This window comes from Cyrtonyx montezumae, unplaced genomic scaffold, assembly GCF_038088225.1.
Source record: "Cyrtonyx montezumae isolate F1298 unplaced genomic scaffold, pur_monq_1.0 scaffold_5, whole genome shotgun sequence".
NCBI lineage: Eukaryota > Metazoa > Chordata > Aves > Galliformes > Odontophoridae > Cyrtonyx > Cyrtonyx montezumae.
This window is the reverse complement of record NW_027072056.1, coordinates 22,857,158-22,877,380: the sequence shown is the minus strand read 5'-3', so window position 1 is coordinate 22,877,380 and position 20,223 is coordinate 22,857,158. Positions and strand designations below refer to the sequence as shown.

General features: G+C 38.4%; 1 protein-coding gene across 1 annotated transcript in view; it reads right to left on the bottom strand.

Moving 5' to 3' along the window:
• WWTR1 (WW domain containing transcription regulator 1) overlaps window positions 1-20,223 on the bottom strand; it is a 42,985-nt gene that overhangs the window by 3,750 nt on the left and 19,012 nt on the right. Inside the window, exon 3 of the mRNA XM_065748294.1 lies at window positions 4,359-4,558. Within this exon, the coding sequence (XP_065604366.1) occupies window positions 4,359-4,558 (200 nt within the window). The remainder of the gene's footprint in view (window positions 1-4,358; window positions 4,559-20,223) is intronic.

Below are 20,223 nucleotides of genomic sequence, written 5' to 3'. Positions count from 1 at the left end.
AAGGTTGATGCCCAAAGCTTGTCAGTGTTCAAGAGGTATTTGGCTAACACCTGCAGTAATAAGCTTCAACTTTTGGTTAGCCCTGAAGAGGCCAGGTATGTGGACTAGACGGTCAGTTTAAGTATGTTCCAACTGAACTACTCTACTCTGATCTACTCTGCTCTACTTTGTCATCTAGTTGCTACTAGATGACATATTTTGCTAGATACCAAAGCGGAAGAATCTGACTTGCAATCCAGAAATATTTAACAAGTCAGAAAAACCACTGCAGACAATAATTTGATCCAATAGTTTTTATAATAAATCCTTTCCTTAATAATATGTGCCTGCCTGATCTATGTCTTGCATAGTGTCCTAAAGATTACAAATGAGCCAAAAGAAACACGTTTCAACTCTTCATGAAAGTTAAATCCTCCTCATTTTATCTCCGTGAAACAACCATGACATCTAGTGGTACAGAGCTCTAATACTAATACTGTTTTGCTCCACACAGATGTCACAGAGGAACACCCTAGGACCTTAAAAATAATAAAGCTGTATCAGTAAACCTAGTTGACTCAGCCTAATTATTATTATAGATTTTGGGGAAATAAGAAAAGGCAATATTTTATTTAGTAAAAAAACCTTTCTCCACTGAATCTGTAACTCACCGGTTATCTCAAAAACAGTAAAAAAAATGAACAATTTTTTGAGGCTAGAGTGGTATGTTATATGGTGTTTGCAATAGATTTGTTTAGTGAGGAGGATTAGTCTGATCTCTTCATTAATAGTGGAACCGTGGCTCATTGAAAACCAACATATATTGGTGCCCATTACAATAATGTTTCATTTATGATCAAATTATCAGTATATCCACTGATAAATAACATAAGATCATGCAATTATTTAATAAATGCTAAGAATAAAGAGTGAAGATTTTTAATAGCTTATGCATGATAGCTTATGTATGTCAGTTTGTTTCCCAAATGACAATAATATTGGTGATGTTTCTGTATTTAATTAAACTGGCTGGAGTCTGTGAAAATGTACAGACCTCAGAAAATGGGCAGGCCCACTTTTATAACTGCCCACGTGAAGATATTGAAATATTTTTTAAATATAACTAGTAAATAGCAAATGCAACAATATAAGCAAGGCTAATACTAGGCGAGACAGAGAGAAAGAAAAAGAAAAAAATACTGAAAGATAAAGGAAGTCAAACAGTCCAAATGAAACAGGACAGACTCAGCTAAGATTTTTTTGCTGAAGTCCAATCCAGAAATGAAGTTCTTGTTTCTGATACTTGGGCAGTGCAAATTCAAGTATCACTGGACACAGCTCCCCACTAATAAGTGACGTCAGAACAAAGGGGAAAAAAATCCCTTCCCCCTAGTTTGTCAACATGTAGAATGCACATTGGTTACCACCTTTATGCCACTTCTAAAAATCAAATGCTATTTCTAAAAAATAGAATAATAAGGAAGATCTTGGTCAAGATCCAAGTTCTTTGTCGCTTTCACAATACTGTAACTACGCCTTAACTAAAAGAGAGAAGATTTAGACTGAATATAAGGAAAAAGTTCTTTATGCTAACAGCAATGAAGCACTGGCACAGGTTGCCCAGAAGAAAGCAACACAACCTACAAAACAGCAAAGTCCAGTAAGGATTTCTAAAGCTCCAGCTCCTGACAAAGTGCACTTGCACACACAATCCAGGTATGTTGCAAAACATACATCTTGTGGCACTAAGAATGGCAATGCTGCAGTCACAGGCTGTAACAATGCACTCTTAGCTATTCTTATCACCTCTTAGCTCCCAAATGCAGGAGTGCCTCCTGTTGGCCAGCAGAGACCATCCCTGGTACTCAGTTCAAAAAGGACCAAGCACTAGAGCATTAAAGCATAGGTTTAAGAATCTGAAGGTGATTTTCAAAATAAATAACACCAAGAAAAACAAACAAACCCCACCCCTCAGGATTCTGACAGCATGTCAGAGGGCTCTGACAGTGACTATTTGCAAAATCTTTAAAAACTCCAAAGCACTGCAGTATATCAAATTATTCAGTCTCTGATCACAGCTCAAATGTAAGCTTCTTTTAAGCAGTGTGCCAAGTGAGTCTATGAATTCACTGTCACATTTCCTGGAATCCTCCTTGGCAGAACTGAACTGAACTCCATGATCAGTTGCCAGACAGTCATTTCAAGCTGGGTTGTGATGGTTTCTGAAGGGAGTTTACATTGATAGTCGCTTCAGTTCCTTTTCTGCCAGCCCTCAACCTCAGGGCAGCCACTGCAATAGCTAGACATTGCCTGTGCCATCAGTGGGTCAGACTGTGTGCCAATCTGTCCAGTGGAAAGAATGCAGCAGGAAATTTTTCTGTTCAGGATGCAGCATGCCGGTGAGGTTCTATTCTTCAAGAGCAAAACAGCAATAAATCTTAATCTACATCCCCATGCATCATTCCCTCTACAACTGCTTTGAGGCCCTGTACCCTTCCACACCCACACTTATGGAAGAGGATCAGGGATCAGAAGGCAACATCTGAGATGTGCTGCCTTTCTGTAATTGTCCCTTGCAAACAAGTCATAAGATGGGATGGCACATGCACATACACAGAAGGGTGCTGGGACATCTTCCCAGTATGGCCCTTTAAAGATTTCTAACTGATACTGCTCTAAAGACATCCACATCCAGGAAGCCTCCTGAGCAGTAAGCACGTTCTCTCTTTTCCTTTGGAAAGCTGAAGAAAAAAAAAAGACTAGTAACAAAGAAAGCTCTTTTCAGAATTATAAAACTGAGTAAGAAAACATTTAAATGGGAACTGAGTCATACTGGTGCTCCGAAATGCACAATTCTTCCTGCAAGGACTCAATTTGCTGTGCTGCTGGCTGTACCAACCAACACAGTAAACAAATTCCCTGAGCAGAGTGCCTCCAGCACTGCATATTCCTCTAGGCTGGGAGGGCTGCTCTACCCCAGCAGCTGCAGCCAGGAATGGCTGCAGGAAGCCAGCAGCTGCTGCCTGCCGCAAAGTGGGTTTGTGACCTGCTGAAGGCATTCCTTGTGTGTTGTTCAAGCTCTCTGCACCTTCTTGCAGCCACCTAGCAGCAGTGTGCACACTTTACTCAGTTCTTCCCATAGGTAGGTTATATTAAAAAAGCAAAAGCAACAGTGAAGGGTCCAACTCCAGAGAGATTTGCCACGTCCTTTTCTGAGCTTCTATTCAGGACTGTTGTGGCAAAAGGCTTGGAGAGCTATTCATCTTCTGTTTTCCATTCAGAGGGAAAGACAAAACTGTTTGCAGGTCATGAGACTACACTCTTTTCCCTTCCTGCTTGTCCCAGCAGTGTGTGTGCTCCTACACATCTTGCTTTCAGCATTAGAATAAGGCCTTTGGTTTTTTGGACACTCACTCATTTTATTTGATTTATTAGCTTCAATTCCAACTATATTGTATTATCTGTGTTATCTTGCATTCCGATATCTTATTTAGTAAATTAGTTTTACTCCTCAGATCATTGCTGCTGTTTTGTTTTTAGGCCCATCTCCCTGCCCCTTCACCTTTTTTCCCTTTCCCATGGCATGGGTCCGTGGGTCCCCTCACCCCATTTGTCACAGAACCAGGCTTTAAACCATTGACAGAGGTAAAAGTGAAAGATGCAAATATGAAGCAAATATGTTATTATAATGTGTCTGTACAAATATTCTCACTACAACTTCTGTGATTCAACTTTATTATTTTTCAGAGAGGAAACCAAAACACTGCTCTAATTTGAGGTTTTCACGACTGCTGTTTCTAAAAGAAGACAAATCTTTTGTGAGCCTATCTCCCTTTTGGTAGATCTGCCCTGATCATCCACATCTCCATTCCATACTTAAAGGTTTTAAAGATGTTTGTGTCCCTTTCTTTGACACCTGCAGCATTGTCGGGATGTTCTTGTCTGTTTTCGTCACTGATATATTTTCCATCACTCATTCTCCTTCAGAAAAAAAGAAAAAGGAAAAAGCACTACTTTTCACTTACTTGTGGCTACCCAACCTATGACACTGACTCTTCTGCTCCCCCATAGAAGGCATTTAAGTGTAAGAATCTTTCTTAGGCTTATTTTTGTATTCTACACAAGTCACTAGCATTTCAAAAAACTACAGCAACTTCTGTACTCTAACACATCATCAGAAAAGTTCACCTACTGGTATGAAAAAATTAAACATTCTCTGTCTTTTCAAGAAGACGCTATTTAAATTCATTTTTTCTTTATCCTTACCTAAAGCAATAGTTAATCTTGATATAATGCAACAACGCTACACCAGTAAATGTACCTGGTAAAAATTTGGATGTATTGAACTGAAAGTTCTAGAAGTGTATCTTCAATGTTACCTGTCGCAGTAACTCCTCCTGGCGCATCCTAATTCGTTCCCTCTCCATTTGGATTCTCTGGAGCCTCAACTTCTGCTGCTGCTGCTGCTGTGTGGTCAGTGCACTGGGCATGTTCAGCAGCCCTGGCTGTGGAGTCTGGGGAGGACAGCTTTGCTGTGAAATGGATGTGCTGCCTGTTATTTGGTGCTGGTGATTCATAACTGTGGGAAAGAAAAGAAGTCATAGCTGATTACATATAACAGTACTTTAAGAGAACAGAGAGCCCAGGATGCACGTTGCTCATCTACGGTGAATGTGGCACTTGAATTACTTTACTTCTCATGACTGAGATAACTACTTTACTTGACAAGCCTGGTGCTAGTAATTGCTTAGTAAATATTCTGTAATATTTTATAGACATATTTTAAGTTTTTATGTTTTATACAACAGGAATTTATAATCATCTCTTGAGCAACCTGACTAAGTGGAAGGTGCCCTTGCCCATGGCAGGGGGTCAGAACTAGGTGGTCTTCAAGGTCCCTTCTAACTCAAATAATTCTATGACTCCATGATCCCAGCATCCCACTGATACGCAGCAAATGATATACAAACTTTCTAATTGAAAACTCTATACATGTGTGCTGTATTACGCATTGGAGTAGCTAAGTGATTTCTTAACATTTTCTTCATTGACAGATCTAAATGAATTATTGTAAAAACATTTGCTGGCACAGATAATAATCTGTGTGTTTTCCACCACGACAAAGGAGGCACACACTTTCAATGACACGCAAGATGAAAGATGTTCCAGTTCCAGGTAAGAAGCTGTAGGGCAAATAACCCCCAAGAATAGCACTCAAGGAAAATAGTGTGGAAGATGGTGTATTTTTGGTAGGCTTACGTAGATGGTATACAGACAAACAGCAAGAAGAGAGTGGCTCACCTTTATGATGGTTGAAGCTTACCATTGACTCCACATGGGAGGGATCTCCCAAGAGATCCCTCCCTGGTGGTGGTCAGCCCTTAAATGGGGTCTGGGAGAGGTGGAGCCAGACTCCACTCCTTCCAGTCACACAGGTGCATTGCCTTCACCTGTGCTCCTGTGGCTGACTCAGTGCTCACCTCAGGTGATCCATCAGTGGTTCAGGCTGTGATTCAACAGTTCGCATACAGAAGCAAACCTATGAAGATGTTCTGCTCCCTGGCAGGTTGCAGCCTTCCTGTTCTGGTTTAGGCTGGGACACAATTAATTTTCTTCTCAGTAGCTTGTGTGGTGCTCTATTTTGGATTTCTCGTGAAAACAGTGTCGATAACACACTGATGTTTAGGTGTTGCCAAGCAGCGCTAACACAGTCGATGTTTTTCTTCTTCTCATGCTGTATTTGTCTTTCCAAATAATCATTACCTGTGCTGAAATCCTGTTCTCCTGAAAACAGCAGCACATCTTCCTGCTGATGGGAAGCAGTGAAGGAATTCCTCCTCTTGCTTTGCTTGCAGGCACAGTTTTGCCTTTACTGCCACTTTAAATTAAATGTATCAGTTCTCAGAAATACAGTATCCTCTGTGAACCACAGGGAGAACAGTTCTTCACTTGCTCTCCTACTTTCACACTTCCAGGAAAAAACAAATAAAGCACCTGAAATAGGTTTGAATGAGAAGTGGTAGCCATATACTGCTTTAGAAATTCATTGACATTTTTGCAAGTATTCTTTCACTAATGAGGTGATAGCATAATTAAGAAAGCTTCTCTCCTTTAACAATAACACCTTAGATAATAAAATACTTCTTAGAAGAGCTACATTATCTTTTTTTCCAAAGAACTAAGATTTGTTTCTTCCTTGTCTCTCGCTCATTGCTCTAACCATATGAAAACTGATAAATCAACACAGTTCTCTGCTTCTCAGAACCCAATCTTTTTGCTGTGTTCACATTTGACTTTGTAGGATACAGTACAGCAAGCACTCTTGAAGTGCCCAATGAAAGAAATGGGTTGATAATTTCAAGAGTCTGAAAGCTCTCCAAGCTTTCTGCTAAATCAGGTATTGTCTGTCAATATTTATATGTGCTCACATCAGATCTGAACTGAAACTTTCACAGAATCACAGAATGAATCATAAAATGGTTTGGGTTGGAACAGATATTTAAGATCATCTAGTTCCAACTTCCTTGCTATAGGCAGGGAAACCTCCCACTAGACCACACTGCTCACAGCCCTATCCAGCCTGGCCTTGAATGATTCCAGGGAGGTGGCATCCATGATCTCTCTGGGCAACCTGTTCCAGTGTCTCACCACCCTCACAGTAAAGAATTTCTTCCTGATATCTAATCTAAACCTACCCTCTTCCAGTTTAAAGCCATTTCCCTTCATCCTGTCACTATGTTCCCCCTCCAGCTTTCCTATGGGCCCCTTCAGGTACTGGAAGGCTGCTGTAAGGTTGCTCTGGAGCCTTTTCTTCTCCAGGCTGAAGAGCCCGAGCTGTCTCAGCCTATCCTTGCAGGGGATGTGCTCCATCCCTCTGATCATTTTTGTTGACCTCCTCTGGACCCACTCCAACATCTTACCTTCTGGATGACCCAGTATCACACAGGACAAGCACTGTGGGGTCACCTGAGAGTGCAGTTGTGTCATATTTTATCTTCAGTGGCAAATTCAGCTCAAGAAATAATCCAAGATAAAAGAAGCCCCACAGTAATGTAACCTTTTCACTGACTTAGTGTATATGTGGTCCACAGACAGCTTTATCCACACAAATGACATAATGCTTCTTCATGAAACCTGGGTACTGACTGTTCCACCTCTTCCACACTAAGCTGCTTGCTCCTGCCCAAGTTATCCCTTTACTGGGCTGGCAAATGCATTTCTGTAGCCACACAGCAAACTAAAAATTGCCTGTGGCTAGAAAGGTATTCTAACTAGACAGGTTACTAACAGAAGTTACTGGGTAGTCATGAAAATGTTTATGCTCAGCCAACACAGGAGAGCAGATGGGAGAAATTAAGCTGGTTGCAGGGAAAAGCAATGACTGAAAAAGCCAGAACTGATTAGTAATTTTCCAGTGGCAAATCTCTGAAGGACAGCAAACTGCAGTGCCAAGAGGCACACAGGAATGACAGCTGGGTGCAGGAATCAAACTACTTTTGTAATAGAAAGCTTTGAAACGCAGTGAGTCTAGTCTTATTCTAATTAAAATAAATAAGAAATATTATAAGTACAATTATATGAACTGTATAAATTTCCAGCACCATAAACACTTAGGCAGAAATTTAAATCTCCTCACATGAGTAAACGTGTTTAGATCTTTGACATGTCAGTGGTTGGTTGACTGACAGGACAACCACACTCAGCATCCAGGCTGCCTGAGGGATTACCACAATACAGACAGTCTTACATACGAAGATTGTTTTCATCTAAGCAGCACACACAAATGATAGAACCAGGAAAAGTTAAGACTAATAGCCGGGGCGGTGAGCAAGGGCTAGAGCCTGAACTGTAATACCACTTGTCCTATACCAATGTCCAATACCTACTGCCTTTGCTTTTTAAAACTCTCCCTTCATCAGTGGATCTGCACTTGTGCTGGACAACAGCTGAAACTAAAGATGCAAGAAGGCAAAGAACAAGACAATAAAAACATGCTGAGAAATATTTCTCCCAGAGTTATGGTCCCCAGTAACTCTTGAAGTCATTTCTTCTCATGGACACAGACAGAATATTTTCATCTAATCAACCCTAACTGTTAGAGTAACTTACTTATCTTTCAAGCAGTACTATCCATTATTACATATGATCAAATAATTACAGGAAGCTCAGTACAGTTAGTAAAGCATTCCTACACCTGACATTAGGAGTGTAGAAATTAAATTATACTGAATAACCTACAAGTCAAGCATGCCATATGAGATCATATTTCCAAGAAAACAATAAAAATCTCATTCTACTTCCAAGAAAAGTGACCTATGTTACCTGGATTATTCAGTGCAGAAGATGCACAGAAGGCAAAAGAATAAGGAAGAGCCATCCTTAGTCAAGTCGACTGCCTGGATTATTTGCTTTTTCTTCTATCAGTACCTTTCTCCTCAGAGGTATGTAGGTCTAAAAATTCAACAGTTGTCATTTGTTCCTCCTGGAACTGTATTTCCCTCTGTCATATACTATTACCAGGAAAAAAAAAAAAAAAGTTTCAGGTAACTCTTCATTTTGCTTCAGTATCAGACAGCTACCTTCACAGCAGACTAACAATTATGGACTGACACCGAATCATTGGGTCATCAAGTACAAAGAAGTCGTGCACCTGCGCTTTCAAACAGGTACAGATGGTTCTGTCAACCTATCTCCTAGGGCAAGTTTATGACACAGTCTAAATTAAAGTGAAGTATTAAATTGATATGGTGGTAAAATAACTTTTTTCTAATCTTTCAAAACCATTTCATAAATACAGAGATGTTCAGTCCTTATTAACCACCTAACAGCATCGTTCCACTTGAATTATTCTTGAGTACAATCACAGTAATGACTCACAGGGAAATCACATTGATTGTTCACTTTGGCAAAGACACGTCTAGTTTGTGTGTGTGTGTGCATGGATACATAATGCACATTAAATCAATCTAACCTAGCTCAAAATAAGTATTAACTGGAAATAATAGTGTAAAGCTGAAACTATTATGTGATTCCATTCAGAAAACAAAATGAAACCAAAATCTGTGACATTCTGCAGCACCACCCACAGCAACTGCTGCCTTCAGCTGGTCTAAAATACATCTTGATACATCAAAAATGTTATCATTACAGTAATAAAAAAAATAACTGAAGAGTAATGAAATAACAGCAGGTTTGCAGTACTCTTTGGCCTCAGTTCCATTGAAAGGCACTGCACATTGATATGAGCAAGCCTTTTGTTAATGTGTTAAATTTTAGGGCTTTTCTTTATCAGCAGTTGAAGTGCTATGAAAGGTGGAATGTGTCCTCTGCAAAACAGCCTGTCCAAATGGCCTTCCAAACTTCTGCACTGTGGAAAGCACTGCTCATCTCCTGGGAGATACTGTGGGGCATGTGAGATGGAATATAGAACCTCCAGTTTAAAGCAGGTGCACAGGATAAATCATGAGGGCAAAGCCATGCTGTGCTTGGAAGCTGAGGTTCTTGCTCCTGTCCCTCACCGTATGTAGGCACCTTGCAGCCAATGCGACTTTCCTAAGTACAGTTCTTGGCCCACTTTAGATGCCTTGGGTACTCACAAAGTTTACCCAATCTGTGCACTTGCAGATACTCAGCAGGCAGCAGTCAGTCCTTCAAGTGTGTCATGTTTTCCAACTCATGCAGCTCCCTGCTACACTTCTCACTGTCTCACACCGATAGAGCTTTGAGTTAAGAGTGAACATTCACACACCTGCTTGTGCATGATGGAGGGGTCTCCTTCTCTGGAGATATTCAAGACCCACCTGGACGCCTACCTGTGCGACCTGGTGTAGGGAACTGCTTTGGCAGGGGGTTGGACTCAATGATCTCTTGAGGTCCCTTCCAACCCCTATGATTCTGTGATTCTGTGAGATGTATTCGATAAACTACAGAGACAATAGCTTATGGGTAATCTTATATACATTACGAGTTCTTGATTCAAGACAGGAAGTGTTCATGAAAAGCATGACTGTGTCTCTCAGGAAAGACTGCTTACAGAACACAAAACAAATGAGAGCAAAATGTCTTCAAACACCAAAATAAAATGTAGCTGAGCCATCCAGGAAAATGAAAAAAAAACAGTAACCACCCACAGCACAAAACAAATACATTGGCTCCAGCTAAAGAAACTGCATATTATGAGGCAGGCAGTCTCAGAACGCTGTCCTGTAGGTAAAAGAAAGACAGCGATCAAAATTCGCAATTGTACAGAGCAGACAAAAGACTGTAGAAACAGAACCACTTTGTATTTTTTGGGTGCCAAAAATACCCTTGGGCGTCTCATTGTGTTGTATAAATCTAGTGATGGTTGGTATCAGTCATTTTCAGTGGTCTGCTATTGCACAAGCAAGCATATTTACAGGTTAAGCAATTCAAAGACATCCTATTTGTTCCATCTAAGACAAAAATTCTTCCTGTTCAATGGTGCTAAGAATAGCATCCAGCAATGATATCCTCCAGAGAGGTCAGAAACAAAATACAGTGAATTCTCAACATGCCTACTGTATGTTTTATTCAGGGTGTAGATTAATTTTGTTCCTTCTGCAGATGAGTACTAGCCATACCTAACAGCTGTGGATTACTGCTGTGCTGTATTGAGGACACTTCTGGTCTAGAAGCAACTTTATTACCTGTAGGTGGTGCAAAGTCCATGCTAGTAAATCATTCCAGGCTGTGTGGGACACATGCAAACATCTAAATTATCTTTGAAACATACTTCCAGAATCAGAAGTCCTGGAAAGTACAGGACAGCTATGCCAGTGTGTCATTCAACGTGGCTTCTCCATAGGCACCAGAATGTCATTTGATCCCCAAGTAAAGCCTCCTGGAACCCAGAGACTACAATGCAGAGCCACCCACTTCCTTCTGTGGAAATGCATCATTACTAGCTTTGAGAGGACCATACCACCTCTGAGCAAATCTTCATACAGTTTCAGATGTGGGGTTCTCTGCATTATGCTCCTAAGATTAAAAAAAAAAGAAAAAAGATAGCTATACTGTGTGAGTGCAGACTGGCTTATGCTAAAAACTGCAGATTCCTACATCAACAGTTCTTATCTATGATCATCTCTGACATGACAAAACCAAAGGACATAAAGAAACATCCAGGTCAAAGAATTTACAAGTTTACCAGTGATAAATGATCTTCCCAGGTTCTATGCAAACCTAGTGGTAGTTGGAATAACTGAAACAAAGAATGCACAGCAAAGAAAAGTGCTGATGTTACAAAGCAAGAGGCAATAGAAATAGGTACTGTCAGTACTAACACAAATATTCCAGCACTCTCAGTCTTCCGAAATGAACTAACAGCCCAGAAGTTCTGCAGTTTATCAGAACAGTTAAAGACACCAAACGATGCATCAGAAAACCTAATTTAAGGTTAACCTAAGCTACACACTTAAGCTGCAACCAGGAGCATTTGCTACTGAAGTTTTGACAGTTAAAGAAAGGGCAAAAGGGACATCCTTTTGATTCTTTACAGAATCAATACCATTCATATATGTGGCCACATTTATTTCCCATACAGCTGTGTCACAGCATACGATCGCTTAAAACCACTTCTCCCTTTTTTCTCTACAGCTCCTCCACTTCCCTGGCCTCATATTTTCTGTGCACATTATGTGTAGCATCAGGTAGGTCTTATCCTGCAAAGCTCTCCTTGGGAAAAAGCATGACCAGGCAAAATTCCAGATTCCTCTAAAGATGCACAGAAAAGAATGATCACACAGTTCTAGTTATTACAAGACCAAGAATTTTCACTGCTTTTTATTTTTTACTGTATGAGTTCTTCAAACAAGAAAGAGAAATATTCTTGGAGATGACAGTAGGTTGCTTTTCTGAAATGTAAGTTACAATGGCATGCATGGGGAAAACAATAAATTATAGTACCTGGAATATCTTTAAGTGGGTTTGCTATGTCTGATATTGGCTAGATTTCAAATTAATAGGAAATCTTTAAGTACACTAGTTGGAATGGAAAGAATCCCAACAAAGGAAGAACTATCCATTAGGCAAGCTTATTTTGAGAAAAAGACTTTTACTTCACTGCTTTTCCTGAAATAAGCCCAAACCGTTACTTATTCTCTTTCATATTCTTAACTCAATCAGAGCTGAAATCTTGTACTGAAAAGTTTGCTAATGTTTTCTTGTGTGTAGCTGATAACTCTTTGTCACTGAAGGTTTGAATGAGCCCAGCCACACCAAAGGAAGATCCTGTGTCAACTGTTGTGAGTAACCTTAATGGGACAACATTCCACAGGTCTCTGTTACATATGAAGTAATCCTATGCCACATTTTTTGCTACTTAATTGGCTTTGTTAATATCTGCTACTTTATATTTTAATTCTAAATTTATATTTGAAAGCCATTAGGAATATAACACAGTCTGAGTCAAAAAAAACAACAACAACAAAACCTCACAGTTGTGGCTCTATCTAGACTGCTCAGTATGAATACCAACTTCATCTAATAAATCAGCAATGCTGTAGCAGCTCTGTTCAGCCTGTGTTTTAGGAAGCCTTAGAAACGGCACTACTTCTAAGAGGTCCAGGGCTAGCTAAGGTCTTCAGAGAGCTTGAATTCCCAAGACAGGGTTTGGCACTCCCAGAGGAACATATCTAAGGTTCTGCAAACAAAGAAAAAATCTAAAAAGCTCATCTCCATCGCTATAAAGGAGACTGGTTTTAACATAGCTGATGAAAAGTAGTCATTGTTCTAGCAGTGATTCAAGGTGCCCTTGAATTCAGTTCCCTTGAGAGAAACAAATTTGTTTTGCAAAATGAACTAAGTCTCCACAATAAACAGCTGTTACACAATTTTCCAGCTCAAATGAAAGCAAATAAAAATGTGGAAATAAGTTCCAAACCTGGAGTGTGTGGTCACAGTTTCACTGCAGTCCATGGAATTGCAACAGTTCAGTTCACATCTCAATTAATCCTATGTAATTGTCTTTTTCCAGCTAGATGAAAAATGAGACAATTCTTTTCTTGTTTTTATTTAAATTACTAAAGATATTCTAGTGAACCAGTTTTTCTGACATTGCATGAGACTTCTCTGTTACATACTAAGGTCTGAGCACATACTAAACAAGGATTATTTTGTGGGCAAGGCAATCTGCAAGCTGCAGAAGCCAAAACATGCAAATGTAAATTGTTTCTGACATACGTGTTGAACTGATTGTACCAACTTTTATTATTTTAGTGTCAAAAGTGTCTGGACGCAGTTCTGGATCTTTTTCTCTGCTTTGTTTATAGGCAGTCCAGAGCTTAACTCATATCAGCTGCCAGTGCCAGGTGTCACACAAAACAATTTGATGAAAAACACATGTATATAAAGGTTAAAATAAAGAAAGAAAGGAAAAGAAGAAGAAAGAATACAGCTATATTACAGTTCTGACTTAGTCACGACATTGTGAGGAAAAAAAGACTGAGCTCCCTTCCTTTTCTCTCCTGCCAACAAAGAACTGCTTGTTTCGCTTACTTCCCAGAAACAGTGCTAGCCTTCCAACAAGGTCAGCAAAAAATGCTGCTTTTCATTTCTGGTGCATTTTGTTCCAAAAATCTGTAAAGTATTAAACCGAAAAGTTGTACTATCCCAGTACACAAAGAGTCTTTTATTCAGTTTTCTGGGCTTAAAATAGCCATACAGAAACATCTCAAAATTTTCAACTGCTACGTTATGTGATATGCACATGTAACTCATTTTTTAAGCTTCAAGCTTTAAAAAAATTGCAGGTGCTCCACTAATGCCAGGATTTAGCAGGAAATTGTTTAGAAAATTGCAAATTTACTCTGTAGGAACTTAAGCACTTCTTTTTAAGCCGTATTTTAATAAGCAACAACAAATAACAGAGAAGGCCACTTGATGGGGGAGACATCATTAATATTAATGACCGATTACTAATAACCATTATTGTTTAAAATATCATTGCATTGTTCTTGCTTTTAATTCTCGTGTAATCTTCAGCTTTTGCATTCTGTCTCCAGTCTTGTATTGGCATATAATTTGTAATATTAATCTTGAAAGGAAATGCTTATGACAACAGAAACTTCTTTGTGTTGAAATTAAAAAAAAAAAAAAAAAAAGACATTTTGAAAAAGCACCAAAAACTCTTTAAAACACATCACCCTTTAACATTTCCAATTTACTAGACAACTGGTTGCTGTTATAAAGATGTGTATCCTTTGAGACATCTGCACTTATTTTACCTTGTATTGAATTCAATTCCTGTTCATCTCTATAACTGCTAGCACATCTTTCAAACACAAGTAAATTCTCAATCTGAAATGTCCATGATAAATTACTTGTTGTAGGTTTTAATTACAAATACAAAAAATAAAAAATAAAAAATACTGTTTTCCAGAGCTGTGGTGCAAAACTATCATTCCCACAGAATGCCTAAGTCCTCTACAATTGTTTCAGCTCTTCTGTAAATACTATTTCATTAACCAGAAGCAGTTGCCAAAATTATTCCCATTGACCATAACCAAACTGTGTCAGATTGTTTCAGGATATCCAGTAATTAAAAATGACTTGAAACATGAATCCTTTCCACTGTGCAGGTGGTTGTGGGTATGGGCTACACAGGAGGAAAAATGTGTTCCTCCCTATGTTACGTATTTGTAGCCAAATCTCCAGGCAATGCAAACCGAGTCTTGCAAAATCGAGACCATATGATGCGTGCTTGTTATCACTAAAATACATACTGCCTGTGTTCAAACACCTTGGGAGTTTCTTATCTCCAGATCACTTTGACACAGTAACCAAAACTGTTTTATCACATTCAAACAATAGTAACTACACCTCTTTTATCCTGGCAGGATATGGAAACCGTGGTTCATGTGTTTATTGATTTAAACAGGAATACTGCATTGTTTTATTGGCTGGATTTCCCGTCTGATTTTAAAAAAGAAAGCAGAAGTGAAGTGCCATAAATCCCACTTGCCTTCAGATTCAGTTAAATTACCTTGAGCAGTGCAGATGAATGCTGCTTTTTTAAACTTGTGGACAAATCTCTGTAACAGAAATCACTGTCAGCGTTAAAAGGCTCTCCACATTAACATTCTAATACGTAACACAGAATGTTTTTCACATTATGGAGCCAGTTATCTACCAGTTAAAAGCACCCTGCTCATAATACTTGGGTCACGCCTACTAGTAGACCTAGGTCACAAAATCACGGCCTGATTAAGCTGCAAGGGACCTCCAGAGGTCAAACCCTCCTGGCTCAAGGAATACTTAAAGCACGGTGCTGAGGACCAAACACAGCTGATTCAGAGATTAAGCTTCTAAAATAAGGAGTTTTTCCCTCTTTGGGATAAATAAATAAATAAATAAATAAATAAATTTAACAACTCTCACTTTGGAATTTATCACAGTAAGTTAGTATGGTTGGACTCCTACAATCAATGTGTACACTACCATAAACAGATTAACATTGGGCTCTCCACTGTTTTATGCCTTAAAAAAAAAACAAAAAACAGACAGGAAGAACACCATGCAAGAGAAGATGGCTCAGCACTAATGCATAAGGGATCTAAACTTCATAAGATTTGTCATTGAAATTAGTCACCTTTGGAAGGAGGCATGAAAAAAAATCTAAATAAGACAGACACAAATAGACACTGATCAGACATTAATTTCAAACCCAACTGGCATTTGCTGAAATGCTCAAATTCTGAACCTGAACATATAATAATGTATGTTACTTCGCCTAGTAGGCCCTCAGAGTTTTTTGAATCTTGAGTCTGCTTTTATAGTACAGACTTTTAAATTTTTTAACTCATGCACAGAAACTCAAGCCATTTTATACAGGAATTATAAATACTATAAGAGGGTTTAATTTTTTTTGTCAGAATAACTTGCAAACTGTAAAATTTGAAAAACATTTAAATGAAGATCATCTTGTACAGCAGGTTGAAAATAAAAATGGTTTTGTGTGCTGTATAACAAAGAATAGAGAAACACTATAAAACACACAGAATTTAGTTAAAAATTGTTGCAGAAGATAAACTTTTATAAGGATCTTTTTTTTTTCCCTAAATCTTACAAGCACACACACACACAAAAAACAACCAACACAAAACAAAACAAAACAAAAATAAAAAAGAAAAACCACCACCAGCAGAACACACAACATGGCCTCCTCACACTGGTGGCTGCCATTAAGGCAAAGCAGCTTCTCTTGCTTGGACTTGGGCATTTCCAGAGAACAGTTCTGTCATTTAAGTCAGGCAGCAGCTTGGTCATAAACTTCACTGCAGTGCAGCTGCTTTCTCCTTCCCTTCATTCTCAGGAAGTTTACAGAGCTTGGTCTGCTAATTCAGGAACCTATATCTGATGCCTAAAATAAGGCTGCACAGATACCCCTCCTTTCACACAGGGCCTTTGGTTCTACTACACTAATTGAGACTGGTAGTATGCAAGCAGAATTCTATAAGTCAACCTAAAAAGACTCCTTTCAAACTGGACAGGCAAGAGACGCATGCGTAGATGGCACCAAAGTAAATGGCATTTATGAAATACTTATGAAGAGGTGAAAAATACAGTGCTTCTGTAGAAAAGAGGCTGATTATTTACCATAAATTTAGAGGCTGATTATTTACCATGTGGCATTCCAATAATGAAACAGGACTGCTGTTAATTCAGTTCTTTCCTTAGTATATCCATCTATAGGCTGCCTTAGGGAAAAAAGGCAAAATATTTAGAAAAGTCAGACCAAGCAAGCCTGAATATTTACTAACCTGCAACAACGAGCCTTCAATATGAGACAGATTTCCCTTTCCATTCATGAAACTTCATTTAATTTAGTTGTCTTTCATAAGTAAACACAAAAACCCAACTAGCATGTATTAATGTTATGCAAATTTATCAAAATGGATCAAAGAAAGAAATACCTTCAAGATGCCTTTGTTATACAACATTTAATAAGCAATATTTTAAACATTGGTGAGAAAACCAAAACTTCTAATGCTATAAGGAAACTGGTATAAGTAGCTCATAGACAACAGAAATCCACAGTAAGAAGAGAACATCAAAAAGCACAGTAGATTTTTTAAGGTATGTCTGCCAGTTTAACTTCGACTATACATATCTCTGAAGTATAAATATATTACAATGTGGTATCTCTTAGTCATCCTGTGCTTTTGATAGAATGCTTGTACGTGCCTTTATAAACTTACTAGCAAAGTTTGTTCAAAGGAGTTTATAAACCAAAGCAACAAGCTGTACGGAACACAGCGTATTTTCTGTCTCCTCACCAGAAGCTCAGTGAGGAATACACGTGTTACTAATTGGAATTACAGACCAGTATGAAGACCTGGAATACTTTAACCCATTTCTTGTAGGTGGCACATCTTCAAAAGAAAAACTTTTTTAATTCCTACAGTACCAAAAAATGTGAAGCCAAAAGACAGATGCATAGACTTCAATTGCTAAAAAGTTATGGAATGATGGCCAGAAGAGTGGTTTAGCTTATTATCCAGTTTCCATTTCTTCTCTGATGTCTGTAGGATATTGGCACAATCACTTCTGGCTAGAGGTCTCACGGCCAGACCAAAGAATTGCTCCATTCAGTGTCTGCACAGATGCAAGAAGGGAACACTAGGAGTAACACTGTTGTTCCACAAAAGAGCAGGGAAGTATCCCCCTTCCTTTTGACCAGAATAATTTCTAAAGAGATACATTCAACTTAAGCAGTGGAAACCACATTCACATTAATCAATCACATGAAATATTCAGAAACTACTCCACCCAGTTTAGATACATAAATACTTATATATACACACATTAGAAATGACAAGATTGTGATGATGTGTATCTAAGTATACATATATTCACACAGCTTCTAGATAATTTTTGGAAGGTATTTTTAAATAAAATAATATTACACTAGATGTGTTCAAACTGGTAGACTGGAAAATCAGGTACTATGTAAGGACACCAAGCTGCTGGAGTGGGTCCAGAGGGCCACAAAGATGATCAGAGGGATGGAGCACATCCCCTGCAAGGACAGGTTGAGACAGCTGGGGCTCTTCAGCCTGGAGAAGAAATGGCTCCAGGGCAACCTTACAGCAGCCTTCCAGTACCTGAAGGGGTCTATAGGAAAGCAGGGGGGGACATGTAATGACAAGACAAAGGGAAATGGCTTTAAACTGGAAGAGAGTAGATTTAGATTAGATACCAGGAAGAAATTCTTTACTGTGAGGGTGGTGAGACACTGGAACAGGTTGCCCAAAGAGATCATGGATGCCCCCTCCCTGGAAGCACTGAAGGCCAGGCTGGATGGGGCTGTGAGCTAGGTGATCTTAAATATCCCTTCCAACCCAAACCATTCTATGATTCTATGACTCCATGTGATGCTGAATTTAACCACAGAATGCAGAAAGTGCTACTCTACTCTGCAACCGGAGTTATACTCCCAAAGGTGCATCACAGAATGCCTTCTGAAAACCACCACTATGAGGAAAAGTTCACCAAATATATTAGGTGGCTAATGTTGAGGAAATTCCATCACAGACCAGAACCATTGTGCTAAGCACTGTTTGAATACCCAACTGTTTAAATACTTTGTCAATAAATGTGAAGAGTGTTGAATGAAATTCAGTGTGTATATGATGTGACAGATTTTGAAGTATATGGAACTATTGGGCACCCCAAGTCCCTTCAAGAACAGATTCTTAATTATGTGTTAGCTTTTATTTCAAATCTTTTCTATCTTGATAAAGACCTTCCTTCAATATGCAAGTATTTCAGAACATTGTATGGCTTTGATTAATCTTACTTCACTTCTATTAACAAACAGGGAAAAAAGTCTATTAAACACTATCCTGATTCATGGTATATCCTCTGTTTTTTAATGACAGAATTTAACAGACGTCATCAGCTGAAGAGCTGATGTGAAAAAACAAATCACCTCTATCCTACTCTTACCTGTAGCTCATTTCAAAATTGGTCTAATCAGTGGTTTGAAATAACACAAGCAGCCCAGTTGTTAATTTTACCATACAGTGTGACACACTGCAGTAAGCTCTCGCCTGAAGGATTTTCCTCAGGTTTCCTCTGATGTCTGCTAAGGATACAATCTGTCGCTATCTGCTGACTCACATAACATAGCCAACAACGCCTTCATACTGAACATATACAAGTAGGATAGTTGTTGAGAGAATGTAAGAATTTCCTTCTGTCCTGACACCATCCCACCCAGTTCATTCTATGACTCTATGAACTAAAATTATTTACTTCAAGGGACAGTGTAAGTATTTATTATAAGTTGAAGACGTAAGTAAAAGTTGATTTTGTATTACTGTTGTTGGTGACCACTGTTAGACAAATGATTACTACAGTTTTCTTGGAATATAAGAGACAAAACCGATGAACCCACTGCACATGAATAACCATGAAATTATGGGATCAATTTACAAAAACAATGTTGAACACCAATCTAGTTTGTGTTTTCAAGACTACTTATTTGACCTAGTTTTGTGATCTTGAGCCTGTACACTAACCTATTTGTTCCTCGTTTTCTTGAAAGCTAGAGCAGTTAAAACTACTGGGATCTGAATTGTGGAAGCAAAAAAATTAAAGAAAAATTATTAGTCTTAATTATGCATTAAAAATGTTTTCTTCCATTTATACCTTTAATATTTTCAGAATTTACAAGGTGTTTGTTTGTTTGTTTTCTTTTGTTTTGCACTAAGATTCACATCTGGCAAAATCAGAACATAAGTTGATGGATGAAGTTAACCCTGTAGTGCTATTAAGGAACAGCAAAAAACCTGCACATTTACAGGTTTTCAGTTAATTCATGCTGCAAAATAGACTTTTTACTGCTTTGCTAAAAGTTAGCAGTTATTTCTATTAGAAAGCAGTTTATATCACAGAACATAACAATACAAAAAGAAAGAGAAAGAAAGAAAGAAAGAAAGAAAGAAAGAAAGAAAGAAAGAAAGAAAGAAAGAAAGAAAGAAAGAAAGAAAGAAAGAAAGAAAGAAAGAAAGAAAGAAAGAAAGAAAGAAAGAAAGAAAGAAAGAAGAAAGAAAGAAAGAAAGAAAGAAAGAAAGAAAGAAAGAAAGAAAGAAAGAAAGAAAGAAAGAAAGAAAGAAAGAAAGAAAGAAAGAAAGAAAGAAAGAAAGAAAGAAAGAAAGAAAGAAAGAAAGAAAGAAAGAAAGAAAGAAAGAAAGAAAGAAAGAAAGAAAGAGAAGAGAGAAA